This window comes from Medicago truncatula, chromosome 3, assembly GCF_003473485.1.
Source record: "Medicago truncatula cultivar Jemalong A17 chromosome 3, MtrunA17r5.0-ANR, whole genome shotgun sequence".
Classification (NCBI taxonomy): Eukaryota; Viridiplantae; Streptophyta; class Magnoliopsida; order Fabales; family Fabaceae; genus Medicago; species Medicago truncatula.
In genome coordinates, this window is record NC_053044.1 from 40,593,564 (window position 1) to 40,608,059 (window position 14,496).

A 14,496-nucleotide genomic window follows, 5' to 3' on the forward strand; every position below is an offset into this window, starting at 1 on the left:
AAAGATGGTACTTGAAGAAGTTTTGAAAAAGATCAAAGAAAGTACATCGAGAATGAGATTAAGACGAATTTGAAGAGAATCTCATAGATAAATTACGACATCTTTAAGAAGACAATTTGTCTCTTATATGATCAACCACAAGATTCCAAAACGATAATGTACGAGAATCACATCCAATTGTTAGCCCTTAAAAAGAGTCATACCTAGAGGTGTCAAATGGGCTGGCCCGAGCCTGAGAGGCCCGATTACATAGATGGCCCGGCCCCGTCCAACCTAATTATAATTGGGTTGTAGTTTCTAGAGCCTGACCCGGCCTGTGTGGGCAATGGGTCAGCCTCGCGCCGACCCGTTTATTTTTTACTTTTAAAATTTATTCACTCTTTCTTATGTATTTTTTTATATATTAGTCACTCACCACTATTCTTTTGCTAAAATATGATTGGATGGACATAAAAGTGCAAATAATTTTGACATTAACATTCTAGATTATTTATTTAATTAAATCAAATTAATAATTTATAAACTTTAAAATTTTAAAACTTTAAGTTAAATTCATTCATTTTTATTAAGTTTATTTATTTAAATATTTTTTTATTAATAAATTTTAAAATAGTTGATAACTTATCTCAAAAGTATATTATTTTTTTAACAAAAATCAAATTAAATGGTAATAATGGGTCAGCCTGGCCCGAAGCCCCATTTTTGTATGGGCCAAAAAAGTCCGATTGTATTTTTTGGGCTAATTTTTTAGATCCGACCTAAAATATGGGCTAATGATCCGGTTCATTGTTGACAGCTCTAATCATTCCAACCTTAAATTTGACATTAAAACTGCATCATTCAACCAAACATTGTCGAAAGTTTACATGTGTGTAGATGCTGACCCAAACTTTTTTTAATCATAGAACTTTAAGTAGTAAAATGGTGCAAAAATCATTCAGAAAATTGGGTCCAAGAACTTTTTAAAGAAAATAATTTTTTTTTCAAGAATATACTTCAATTTTTTTTCTTTCAAGAATCAAAACCCAAACTTACCATATATGGAACGACCATCCCTTCAAAAAAATATATGGAGGGACCATAGACATATTTTAACCCCTTCAAAACGCCAGCTCCATTTACCACGCTTTACTTGTGGCCGAACCCAGCCACAAAGCTGACATGTATGTATGAATGAGGATTTTATTCACCGGCGGTGAAGGAAGTTGAATCCATGTTCTGAACTCTGCATCTAACTAAAATGTTCCTCCGCGTACGTAAATCTACTAACCAATTTTCTTACTTCTTTCTCCTTTCTTCAATTCAATCCTAATCACTCTTACATTACAGGCTAATCCACACTCAGAAGACAGCATTTCCGGTAATTTCTACTTATTCATTCCAATTACATCTTCATCACCTCCTTAATCTAATCACCTTCATTAATTCATTTCCAGATGACGACGACCATTACGCTAATCTTCTTTCGTTACAAAACCACGCTACCAACGAGGTTCGTTCACACCTAACCTTAACTTATGTTTTAGTAATTGTAATTATCATTAATTAACTAATATTATCTTTTGTTTATTTTAGCAAGATGAAGAACTACCTCTTCCGGTGCGATTAGATTTGTTAAAAGGTGCATAAATATTAATTAATTACTGTTTTACATTTTATACTTTGTTATTACTTATAACCTTTTCATTCATTTTTGTTAATATTTCGCAGAAAGATTCTGTAATCACAATTCGTCTTCCTCATTTCAGGTATTAAGTTTTCATTATTATTAATTCATTCTTACTCAGGTACTGTTTGGATAAACAACTTAATTTGAAGCTTATAGCATAAGTGCTTATGTATAAGTTATTTTCATAAGCTATCTTAGAGAGTTTAGGAAAATAAGCTGAAAACAGTCTCATATAACTTTTTTGTATAAATTCTGTCAAATAGTCTCACAAGTGTTTATGTCAGTAGATAAATTCTAATAAGCCAATCCAAACAGTCTCTCACAAGTGTTTATTATTACAATGTTGTTGTTGTGGTCAGAAGTTGCCCGAAGATGAGGAGGTTGAAATGCCGGACTTCAATGAGGGTGACAACCACGATGAATTGGGAGAGGTGGTTGCTGATTCGGATGACGAAGATACTGTTTCGGAAGATGAGGTACTCTCTGAAGTTTACATATAATGTTTTTTTGCTACCATGTGTTTGTTTATGTTTTTCCCTTTTGTTTTGGTTGTTACTAAATGATTTTATCTTTTATGTTTGGAGTAAATTAGTTAGATTAGTCTTTTGAAAGATATAATTTCGGTTATGTTAGCAAATGAGTAATGGAAATATTATGCCTGATGACCTTAAATGTAGATTGGTTTAGTTAAATTAGTCCTTGTGATTCGAGGACTAACTTGTCTGATGGAATGCGTTTAAGGACAATGCATGTTTAGTGGCCTCAGCCCTCAGGGCGTAATTTCCATTATTTATGAACTAATATGACCAACGTTGTATCTTTCGGAGGCTAATTTGGTTACTGACTCTTTATCTTTTGTTTATTCTTAAAGGGTAGCACCATCCTCTCGACCAGACTTCTCCAAAGATATGGTAGTCAATTTCTCAGAAATGATGAAGTTAAAGATGCAAAAAGAAAATCAGAAGCATTGCTATGTTTTCAAGAAAGTGCTTCATCCCATGCTACCTTCTCAAAAGCAAATTCATCCGGTACCTGCACCAAGAAAAATGCTAGTTTCTGGGTTAGAGCACAATTTACTTGCAATTCCCTGTTGAAACTGAAAATATTTGTTAGTGGGGCTTCTTTTTGAACTTTGAAGTCTCCTATATTTCTTGAGTGTCCTGTCTGTGTCATCTCAATACTGGCTGCAGTTTTTTTACGTGTTCTCCATGCTACATTTCAGGATTTGTAAAATAATTTATGCTCCGAAACTGAGTAAGGTCTTTCCCTTTTAGAACTATGCTTAATTAGAAGTCCAATTTATGAGTGCCTCTTCTAACTCCTAGTCTGTAAGTGATGTTGAGTTCTGTAGGATATGTGCAACCGCAATCATATAGATAGAGAATCAACTAAAATATTTTTTATATTTTCATCTCGGACATGATTTGTTGCTTTCCCTGCAATAACTTCACAACATATCAATTTTTAGTGACTTTTATTTCCCCTATTGGTTAAACCCAGGATATAACTAACAGATTAACAGTTTTTAATAAGTATATATTTATTTCCGCATCACTAGTTGTTGTGTATATTTTAGATATACCCTGTGTGGATTTGAAATTCAAAGACTTGACCTTCCTAGATAAAGAGAGAGGCACATGGGAAACTATATTTCTATGCTTATTAATTTAATCTTGAGTATTAGCAAATGGATGTTTCTTCAAAAGAGTAAATGGATGTTATGGATCTGGAATATGTCACATTTTTAATGATGGAATAAGACACCATTTTTGCAAATATTGTCAATTTCTCACCTTTTGACACATAAAGAGAAGTTCATTCACAGTATCTAGAATTGCAGATGCATCTTGCTGTACGTGGAGTTTGGTCATAATTGCTGTGCCCTCTAACATATTTTCTTTATAAATGATGGATCCACTTTAGGTTTACTTTAATAGTAATCACAATTATATCAATGTTTGAATGGAAATATCTGAATATTAAATCGAACTGATAACTGTCGCAGGCATCTGGAACAAAGCTAAGCCAAGAATTTCATTGTCATCAGTGACACATAAATATGGGCACACTGGTCCTTCAATCTCTAATATTGACAGGCTGCCTGAAATTATGAAAGCTGTTGATCATAGGCCTTCTGCAAGTTTAGATGGAAATCATCTCGAAGATGATGACATAGTGGAAATAAATTTAGACACCGAGCCTTCTGAAACTGAAGCTCGTCCACATGAATTTAATCTTCCCCTAATGGCTGATCTTTTTGACAACCTCCAGGATAAGACTGATCTGGTGGGTGGAAAATTTAGAAATGCTACCGTTATTCTTTGACACATGTTTACTTTTCCGTGTATAAGATCCTTCCACCTCTATTTTCCAGTATCCACGTGATAATCAAAGAAAAGGAAAAGCAGTGCAGCTTTTTCAGAAGAGTAGTATATCCCATTTGCCAGAGACGGTTGTTGACAGTGAAGACTCCCCTGAACCTGTGGATAGCGGATCATCAAGTGACAATGAGGTATTACTGTTCTATGGTTACTCTTATACACTTATTAGTCTATTGTCATATCTGGCTTTAATTCTGTTTACTTGTACAGGAAACTGATCAACACATGAGAATTACTTTCCCGGGAAAGAAAATGCAGACGATGGCAGATAGATTTCACAATGCTTTAGGGACTTCCTCTGTTATTACTGAAAGTGTTGGAGCACATAACTCATTGAGGTATAAAATTGTGGTTTCCTAGTATTTTTATGCAATTGAACACTTGAATTCGAAGTAATTCTGAATTCAGTGTGTGATTATCTTATGAAATTGTGCAGAACTGGAATATTTGAAAAACTACAGCAGGCGATGCAAAAAGAAAAGGAAAGAGACATAGATTTCTCCAAAAAGTTACAAGCTGGAGCTAAACCAGATGGTAAAACGTTTGCTTTTACTTTGTCTTCCCTTTCCATTTACTCTATTGCACAGAAAATCATTCATTAGTAGTTTTTTTTTTTCTTTCATTTTTTGGGGTTGGGAGGATGCATATAGCAGATTTTACATTTGTTTCTAATACACGTGGACAGAGATGCTTGACTTACAAAGAAACTAAAATTCAGGTGAATTTGGCTGTGTTGATGTAAACATCATTTCAAGATACCTGGATGGAAAGCTGATTGTTTGTCATTGCTCATTTAGCAAGTATACCGAGGTGAAGTTTTATAAATCAACAAATTTAATTTCCATAGGTTGCACGAAATGCTTGTTATTGCCCTGAAAGTTTATGCTTTATACTTAAGAAAGTGCTTGGGTATCCTAGAATGCACCCTCAAGGCCTTGATTTCAAGGGTCCTGAGTAAGGAGTCAATAATTAGAAAGTTTTTATTGAAAAGTACAACATTTATTGCCTTTGATAATATAGAAAACTCCACTTTCTAATAAAAAGTTTCTATTTATATTTCCTTAACTATATCTTGAAGGCACTCATTAGCATTTGTCTTATTTCAATAGATATATGTGTACATTTAAAAGAAAAAAATATTTTTACGCTTTTTCAGTTTTATTTTTTATTAATCTATATCTATAAAAAACAAACAGCTCAATGACTATTTGAGTGTCAAGCACAATGACTTTTTAATAGTTTGTATGTTGGGAAAGCACATAACAGCAAGACTAAGTTTCCTATTATATATTCATAACCATTATAAGCTGCAGCCTGCAAGTAAAGGAAGTTAGGTTATTCAGCATGATTGTCTGTTGAATTATGACAAATGAGAACATGTTAGTCGAAGACTTGGAGAATGGAGACTCATGATGGTCTCTTAGTGTTTTGTAAACTCATGCATTTTCTGCTACATTTAGAGAGGTGCATTGGATTGAGATTTTAAAAGATTATTTGTGATAAAAAAAAAAAACTGTATATTAATCAATATTTTTAATATAAATATTGTCGTATGCAATAAAGATTTGTACTGGCGGGAGATGATAATTTTACTTGAAATGGAACAACTGCTACATTTAAGATATACCCTTATTTAATGTTTGATTTATAAATTGATGGAAGGTGATATGTTCTTTTTGCAGAATTTTCTCGTACAAGCTGAAGGAATGGGGTTTGGTGGCAGCAAAGATGGTCAAATAACCATTATCTTTTGTCCAAGAGTTTGCAATAATGTTGACCTTGAAGTGGGGAGCTTAATCCGTATTCACCCTCCATGGTAAGAGTGCTACGTAACTATTTTTATAAAATTTAATTGAGCCAAGTTTAATTGTTCTATAACTTAGATATTTTAATATCTACTCTTTGCTGTGGGTTCTCAACTTGCCGCAAATTGCACATGTTCTTGTTTCTTGATCTATTTCGGTTTTGGTTATTGAACAGGAAGGAAGTTCAAGTGGGAAATGATAATATTATCCTGTGTTCTTATTTCTCCGAAATCTCACCCCCATTTTGATTCATGTGGTCAGAGCAGACCATGAACATGTAATGTTCATTCTTGTTTCTTACAAATCAAGGAAAGTCGTGCAAGCATCTGTTTGTAGTGAATAGAATAGCAAATTCGGTAGCTTCTTACTTTGACTCACGAGTTAAGGACACCTTTGAATTGATGTAAAGGAAATTTTAGTGCTTCTTGTTTTCTTCTCTCAAACAAGAAATGCAATTTCGATAGAAAGAAGGGGCATGGGTTGCAAATGCAATTTTACCAAGATGTAAAGTTACTGTATACAAAGTTGTCCTTGAAGCCTGTATGTTGGATTCTATAGTATTCATTACTGAGGATGAAATTTTAATTTATTCATTTGGTCGTAATCATGCTGCTGATGGTTCTGCATTACTTACGTAACTTCCCTCTAAACACATCATGATATGCTCATATGCTGATTAGGAAAATCAAATCAATATATACCATATTTCATCATTTTAATTGTAAAAGAAAAGTTTTTTTTGTTTGTTTTTGAGATGTGTTATGTACTGTGAACATCACCTTTTGAACAACACCAAAATTATATAAGGTTTAGATGAGTAATGATATTTGAACATCCATTTTTTAACAACTTTTGTGACAACCCTCTCTCTCATACTCTCATTGTACTTTTATTCTCTCTATTGTTATTGTCCAATAAAAAGAGGAAAAAGGTTGTCACTAAAAGTTGTTGGAAATTAGTTGTCAAAATATCATTACTCGTTTAGATATGATTTTTTTTCCTTAAATTTTCTTTCGTCTAGTCACATCAACATTTATGAAGGACATTTTTTTAGTGTCGGACAAGGTGCTAATTTTTCCTATGTTACAACAATGAGTAGTGAGAAAGAGAACTTCCTTTTTATGTAAAAGAAAACAAAGTCCTTTTTTTTATGAGAACTTCATTTTTTTTCTTCTTTTTATTGGTAAAAAACAATAAGGAGGGAAAAAGAAAAAAGGAATAAGAACGTAATGTATTGTTACAAAGTAGTTGGATAAATATCATATCACAATTTTAAATTACCACCTGACTTCATTCACATACCACCACCACTTTCAAAACCCACTCTACTCCACTTGAAGAAAAAAAAATCGAACTTTTACAACAATTTTAAGTTGTAATGAAATTTTTAATAGTTTTCTCCTCACATAACTTGCTTATTTATAAAAGAATTGAAGAAAATCCTGTAATTTTGTTTCTGGAAAGAAATAATAGTATATAGTAGCATGAATAGAATAGAAACTACTTAATTGGAAATTTGGTTGTTGCTGTTGATAATAATTCTACAAATTCTCGTATAGGTTTTCACTTGTTGGTTATGTGCAATTAGGATGTCCCACGTACATTAGTTTGTAATATCAATTTAACAACTAAAGCATAACATCCAAAATAAAAATAAAAGCTTAAGATGCTGAACTTACAAATTCTAAGCTACCTGTTATTATATCCTAAAGATTGACATAGAGCTATTTTTAACATTATTAAATATTGAATATAGAATTCTAATTCTAAACTACCTGTTATTATACCCCAAAGCTTAAGATTGACGATTAAAACTTCATTCATTGAATATAAAATGCTTTATGACATTGAACCTCCAAAAGAATTTAGGATGGTGAAAAACAATTGAGTTCTGCCTCCTTCAAAAATGGTGTACTTACTATTACCTCCGTCCCTAATTATAAGAACCCTTTTGAAAAATTAACGGGAATTAAGATAGTGGATATTTTTATTAAAATATGTTTGTAATTACTATTGTTTTTACAATTTTATCTTTTAAGAGAGAGAGTTGATTTATGTTTTCAACATATTATTTATTGCTGATTGAAGAAAAAGATGTATAATAAATATCGGTATATATGTAAAATTATAATTAAGAGGCATGTAGTATACCGTAAAAACACAAAGGCATGTGATTGAGAGGAGTAACCTTGAACGTGTTCTGAAACTCCTCAAAACAAGAAGACACAAAAATAAATTGTATTATGCTCTTCAATTGTGTGATTTTGTGACCATGGGAGTCATATTTATAGGAGAAAACAACGACATATAAATGTGTCAATACCAATGACCCCATGACTAATGGACTAATAACTAAGTAGACATCTCCATTAATATTATACATAAAAAAAATTAATTTTTTTTTTTATCATAATCATAATTTGATAAACCTGTGCAGGTGTGATCGGACTGGTTTTTCTAACTTGAAAAGAATGATTCTTTTGTGAAAGATATTGCGGAATCTGCATTTCCAAAGGCAATTGCAAAAAAAATTAAGCATCAAGTTCGAGCTTGGTCTCAAAACAAAAATGGTACTTATTCTACAAAAAGCGGCTTCCATTGGCTTCTCACCTTCAGAGTCCCGGCAGCTGATATCATCCCTAGCTCACCCCTCTTGGTCTTGGATTTGGAATTTGCAGGTTCCGGAAAAGTACAAGTTTCTCATCTGGCTCGCTTGTCAAAATGTTGTACCAACTCTTTCCTTGCTCCACCGCAGAAACATAGCGCCATCTCCCACCTGTGCTCGATGCGGAGAAGAAGATGAAACCTTCCTGCACTGTGTCAGGGACTGTCATTTTTCTAGAAGCATATGGCAGAAAATTGGGTTTACATGTAATGATTTCTTCACAGCTACATCAGCTCACGATTGGTTCAAGATCGGTATGTCCAGCTCCCTCCCGGATATCTTTTTCGCTGGTCTTTGGTGGGTTTGGAGACATCGTAACTTAATGTGCCTTAATAATGAAAACATGTCTCTTTTTCGGTTGTGCAACAATATCGTTTCAGCAGCTGCAGATATCAATTCTGCCTTTGATAGCGAGGAAAATGTGAACCATTCTGACCGTTTCGTGAAATGGAACAACAGGAATCACCATGACCATATTCTTAATGTGGATGGCAGCTGCTTAGGCACTCCCTCACGCACCGGTTACGGTGATATTCTCCGTAATAGTGCAGGCTTGCTCATCTCAGGATTTTCCGGTTTCATCCCGAATTCGACGGACATATTGCAAGCCGAGCTAACCGCGATTCACCAAGGTCTGCATATGGTTATTGACTTGAATATGAATGACGTCATGTGCTACTCGGATTCCCTTCTTGCAGTTAATCTTATTATGAATGACACTCCGAGATATCACACCTACGCCGTCCTCATTCAGAACATAAAGGATTTGCTTAGTGTTCGAAATATCACTCTCCATCACACATTAAGAGAGGGGAACCAATGTGCGGATTTCTTTGCCAAGTTGGGTGCTAATTCAGAAGTTCATCTTGTCGTCCACCAATTGCCGCCAGCTGACCTCCTCCCTCTGCTTAGAGATGATGCTATAGGCACTGTCTTTATTAGGAGATAGCTGCTTGTTTTGGTTTTTTTTCTTTAGTTTCTGTTTTCTGTTTTCTGTTTCTTTGCTTCTGCTAGCCTCTCTGTAACCAAAAAAAAGTTCGAGCTTGGTCCTTGCTCCAATGTCTTCTAATTTTAGCAAAATCAAACTCAGATAGATTAGTTATGTGAGTTTCATCTGAACTCTAAATTAAGGTAACCTTCTCATGAGAACCTAGGCCTGGAGATAGTAGCCCGTATTTTTAGTTGAATTAGACTCGTCATTTTGGCTCTAGTAGTGACTAAGCTCATATTTTATGCAATTTATCAAACAAAATAAGACATTTTTTTGGCAAAAAAAATATAGGAGCTTCTATGATACACCCGTAAATTGAAGTGTATCCATATATTAACTTCTTAAGTCAATAAATTAACAATAATTTTTATTAAATAAAAAGTTATTTATCGACTTTTATATTTTGAGAAATATCATTTCAAAAGAAAAAAAAACACCGTATCATACTAAATATTGTACATTTTATCGTAAAAAATAATCAATATTCATTTTTTTTATTTGTAATAAAATTGAAAGAAAAAAAAAAAAACAATTATTTCACCGACATTTTTGGTAAATAAGATTTAGTTATTATTATTGTAAATGATAGAGAATAAAATAATTTAACAAAAATTCATTTAGCTATTAATTTTTTTAAAGCAAACAAGTATTAGATTAATGAAAGTAAAGACGTACAAAAAAAACGGGAGCAAAAGACCTGACCTAGTGAGTCTACATAAATGTGTAGTCCAACCCAAACAAGTAATAAATACGAATAAAATAACACTAGTAGATCAACCCCTAGTTCATCCCAACAAACAAACCGCGGTCATGAGGACAATCCAACACACTCGCGTATGGGAGCGAAACCAGATTGCAAAAGAGAGATGATTTGAAAACATTTGAAGCACTAACCAGAGTTCAAAAAACTGGCGTATGGACATACCGTCGACACAGAACGAAACCAAGAACCAAACGCCCTACAACGCAGCAAGCAGAACACTCTTCTGAGTCCAACAATCTCAATCAAACATAAAAATGAACAAGATATCACAAGTTACAGCGGACCGGTGCGGCGTCGACAAAACAAACTTTGAAACTTGATGTGCTTAACAACTCTAAAAAGGAATAAGAGAATCACAAGTCAGAAACATTGACCACGAATGAGAAACCCAACTCGTAACTACTCAAGCACCACTCGCCAGTTGAATCACAAAAACATGTAACATTCACCGGATCCTGGAGCTTTAACCATCAAAGAACCTATTCAGTTCTTAACAAAAATCCTGATTTTTTTTTTTACTACCTTAAAACCAACAGATTTGTCGCCGGTTAAAACCCACCATTGAAAGACATGTGAACGACAAAGTCCAGCTTCAGCCGTCAAGAAGTTGGGGATGATCAACATTTATCAACCACCAACTTGTGGGGATATTGCATCACGCAAATAATAGAGATAGAAGCAAGGGCCAAGGAAGATAGTGATGACTTGCATAGCAAGTAAACTAGAAAGTTAGTTACTGATGTAATAATCCTATGGTTTAAGTTAGTTCATGTTAGTTAGCATAGCTTATAAATACTTGATGTACAAAGCTAGTTACAACTAATGATAATCATTTTTTCTTCATTCCTTTTCTACTCATAATGTTTCTGACTTTCTGCAATTTTTTTATCTGAGAGGTATTTATTTAGAGATAATCCTTTTGTTTTGAATATGATTTTGTGTAGCTAAAGGTATGAAATTGAAGAGGATAAATTACAAGGGATGTTTGTTGGACGAAGTTGAAAACAAAATTGTGAATTAATTAATTAAATCAATGTTGAACTCTTAATTAAGAGAAATTAATAGCGATTATCAATCCATTACGAAAACCATAGCCTGAAGCTCTGTATTCTCTAATGTTCGGGTCTGGCTATTATTTTTATAGTTACATGTTCAGGTCTGGGTTTCTACACCATTTTTGTTGCTAATGAAATTTGATTTCAAAGTCCTAAATAATTTTATTTACAATTTAATTTAATTGTTTCTGAAGTATTTTAGGATATTATGTTAGATTTGGGTGGAAAGATTTTAGTTTCTAGTTCTAGTCTTTCCTTCAATTCTCCTGATTCTCATGCGTGCTTCTGGAATGAAATTGTGCTGAAGATAATGGGCTGAGAAAGTTTCGACGGAACCGGCGGAGTTGAAGAAAAAAAAAGCCAAAAACTCTAACAAGTTTAATTATAAAGAAGGCCAAATACCACCCTGGGTCCTTAAGTTTCATGTTTGTAACAGATAGGTCCTTTAAGTTTCTAAGGTTTCAGATAGGTCCTTTAAGTTGTTAAAAGCTTACACCGTTACCCTTCCGGTCATCCTCCGTTACAACAAAGCTGATTTGTCCGTTAAGTGAGTAACGTGGCATAAAACACCGCGTTTTGGCATTCCAGCGTGTTCCAATTCTGACCCAACAGATTTCTCATCATTCATCTTCAGGGTTGTAACTAATATGTGATTTGTAATGTATGCAGCAGAATTAATATTAGACAATGTTTCTAATATGTGATTTCTGTAACAGGAATACCATGTTGCCATGCTAAAATGCGGCGTTTTATGTCACGTCACTCATTTAACGGACATATCAATTTTGTTGTAATAGGGGATGACTGAAAGGGTAACAGTATAAGCTTTTAACAACTTAAAGACCTATATGAAACCTTAGAAACTTAAAGGATCTAACTGTTACAAACGTGAAACTTAAAGGACACTGAGAAGTATTTGGCCTATGAACAATTATAAGTCTCAAATGTGAGACCAAGAGAGGAGCCCATGAAAGAGTGTAGCTGTATATGAATAGTACATTAATTTTCTTTCCTATACTCTGAAAATCTTTCTCTTTTATAGAAGAGGAAATGAAAGAAAGAGTTTTTTAAGGTGACAAATATTGCAGTACGACCGTTAAAAGTTAGAAATTATGAGACAATAATAATAAATGCATATATTTAAGTATGCTCATATCAACTAACAAACTTCAAATAAAAAAGTTTTATAATATAGTCATGAGTATTAGATCAATTTTTCTCTACTTCCTGATTTATTTTTTACTCTGCTGGGTTTTAACTTTAACTGATACCAGAGTTTGATTAAGACATACTATTTGTTTAGGTTTTACTCTCGAGTACAAGATTGTGGTTAGTTAACAGGGGCCTAAGTATGCATAATATAATGGTCTTCACTTTTTGTGTTTTTGTGATCGTGTAATCATTAATTCTTGTCCTATCGCAAATATCATGTTATTTGTCCTCTTGCAAGAATCATGTATGTTATCCAGTAATATTGATCTATTATTTTTTCATTTACTACCAATTATATATTTGTACACATAACACATTTGCATATCACATATATACTGTTAAATCCTAAAAACCTGCCCAATTAAGCATCCTAGCCCACTCTATATTACATAATATCACTTTTTTCTTATCATTCCTACCTGGGTATCTATCACAAAATTGTACATGCACTGCAAGGCCGTTCATGGTGAGCTGGCTTCCGAGATTGTGGAAGAGTTTGTGCGGCAGTATATATGTGAAATTCCCTTTTGATGATGGCAAGGTCCCTCATCTCATGTACTCCCCCTAAAACTTGGCAGTTTTGATTTTGTATAAAATTGTGCGTGGATTAAAAAATACATGATTTTTATTTGATGGTGATAAAAGTTGTGACATAGCAAATATGAAATTTGTGGATATTAGTCTTTGGAACTGGGGTTGAAGGGAGAGTAAAGATATATATAGGGTAGAGAACAATGAAGGTAGTATTAGCAAATGCTATATTTTTATTAATTATCATTTATTTGGTTCAACCGGTTGAACTAATTGAACCATACCCCAAGGTGTTGCTAGTTCGATCTCCGATAGGATTTTAAAACATTGGTAATCTGATTTCCGCTATCGCAACCTAGACTCACTACCAGCACTATTACATCACATTTACTTGATTTTGAAATCAGCCTAAATACTAGTGCATTGTCTCAACTTCCCAGACATGAATTTAGCAATGGCAATAAAATTGATGGCGTCATTTGAATTTAGCATGAAAAGGATATAAGCGATTATGGAACTGAATAAAATGGTGTTTTTTTGTATCAACATATTCCAGTCTCAAGAATGTAAGCTAGTCTGGTTTTACTATGAAAAGTACTTAAATAAACCACTGCTAAACATGTAAGCAAACATAATAGTAAAGAAGAAACATTGTTACCGTTAATTAGAGGTTTTAATGGAACATGATTCGACATGAGCCTCTCCTGATATTTTGTTGTCCTGGACTTGGGCCTGAAAAGTTGGATGGATCGACATCAACATGGGTGGCTTCAAAGGTAATGTAATAATTAGTAACAAGAGGAATACGGCACCTAGTTGGTACCCTAAATTAATAAGAGAAAGAATAAAGATATATATATATATATATATATATATATATATATATATATATATATATATATATAACAATGGTGGTGGTGAAGTAGTTTAGAACCTGGTTTTCGCTACTGTACTTGTCCAAAGCACTCTGCGAGAGGTGTCCGAGAAGAGAGATGGTGGCATCACTATCCGTAAGGTCCATGGGTTTGGGAAAGTTATTGCCACATACATTTGCATCTGGTGGAACATCAATAGCATCGAAGGGACTTATGTTTAAGTAATGAGCCACTGCCTGTTTTGCTTTCTCCCGTTGTTTCTTCATAGCAGGATTCTGATTCCGAATCCAAGTCAGAATCTGATCCCGGTTCACTTTTCCGTGACTTCCCTTTATCGTCGCGGCTTCCCGAGGGAGGTTGGATGGCGCCAAACACGGGAGTCTCCATCGACATTAGGCCAAAAAGAACTGAAATGAATGATAAGAAGTTGTAAAGAATAGGAACACAAAAACTTGAGAGATTACTTTAGGGGAATAATTAATTTATAGAAAACAAGAGAGAAGTGAATGTAATTTTAGAATGTCTTGGGAAGCAAATATGGAAAAGATC

The 14,496-nt window shown here is 33.7% G+C and overlaps 2 protein-coding genes across 4 annotated transcripts; both read left to right on the forward strand.

Moving 5' to 3' along the window:
* Positions 1 to 1,057: 1,057 nt before the first annotated feature.
* Positions 1,058 to 6,493, forward strand: LOC11443036 (uncharacterized). Of its 3 annotated transcripts, none has more exons than XM_013605729.3 (14): positions 1,059 to 1,252; positions 1,330 to 1,360; positions 1,437 to 1,492; positions 1,576 to 1,621; positions 1,711 to 1,748; positions 2,029 to 2,145; positions 2,541 to 2,697; positions 3,675 to 3,955; positions 4,044 to 4,181; positions 4,261 to 4,388; positions 4,487 to 4,584; positions 4,769 to 4,860; positions 5,733 to 5,866; positions 6,031 to 6,493. In XM_013605729.3, exons 1-14 carry the CDS (start codon positions 1,241 to 1,243, stop codon positions 6,101 to 6,103), a joined length of 1,401 nt encoding a protein of 466 aa, XP_013461183.1. In that variant the 5' UTR covers positions 1,059 to 1,240; the 3' UTR covers positions 6,104 to 6,493. The 3 variants fall into 3 exon arrangements, with proteins under 3 accessions (XP_024633608.1, XP_013461183.1, XP_003601493.2); XM_003601445.4 differs by having other exon boundaries at positions 2,032 to 2,145; XM_024777840.2 differs by lacking the exons at positions 5,733 to 5,866; positions 6,031 to 6,493 and having other exon boundaries at positions 1,058 to 1,252; positions 4,736 to 4,860.
* Positions 6,494 to 8,422: 1,929 nt separating this feature from the next.
* LOC112420238 (uncharacterized) lies at positions 8,423 to 9,469 on the forward strand. Its single transcript, XM_024778980.1, has one exon. The coding sequence runs from the start codon at positions 8,423 to 8,425 to the stop codon at positions 9,467 to 9,469; it is 1,047 nt and encodes a 348-aa protein (XP_024634748.1).
* Positions 9,470 to 14,496: the final 5,027 nt, after the last annotated feature.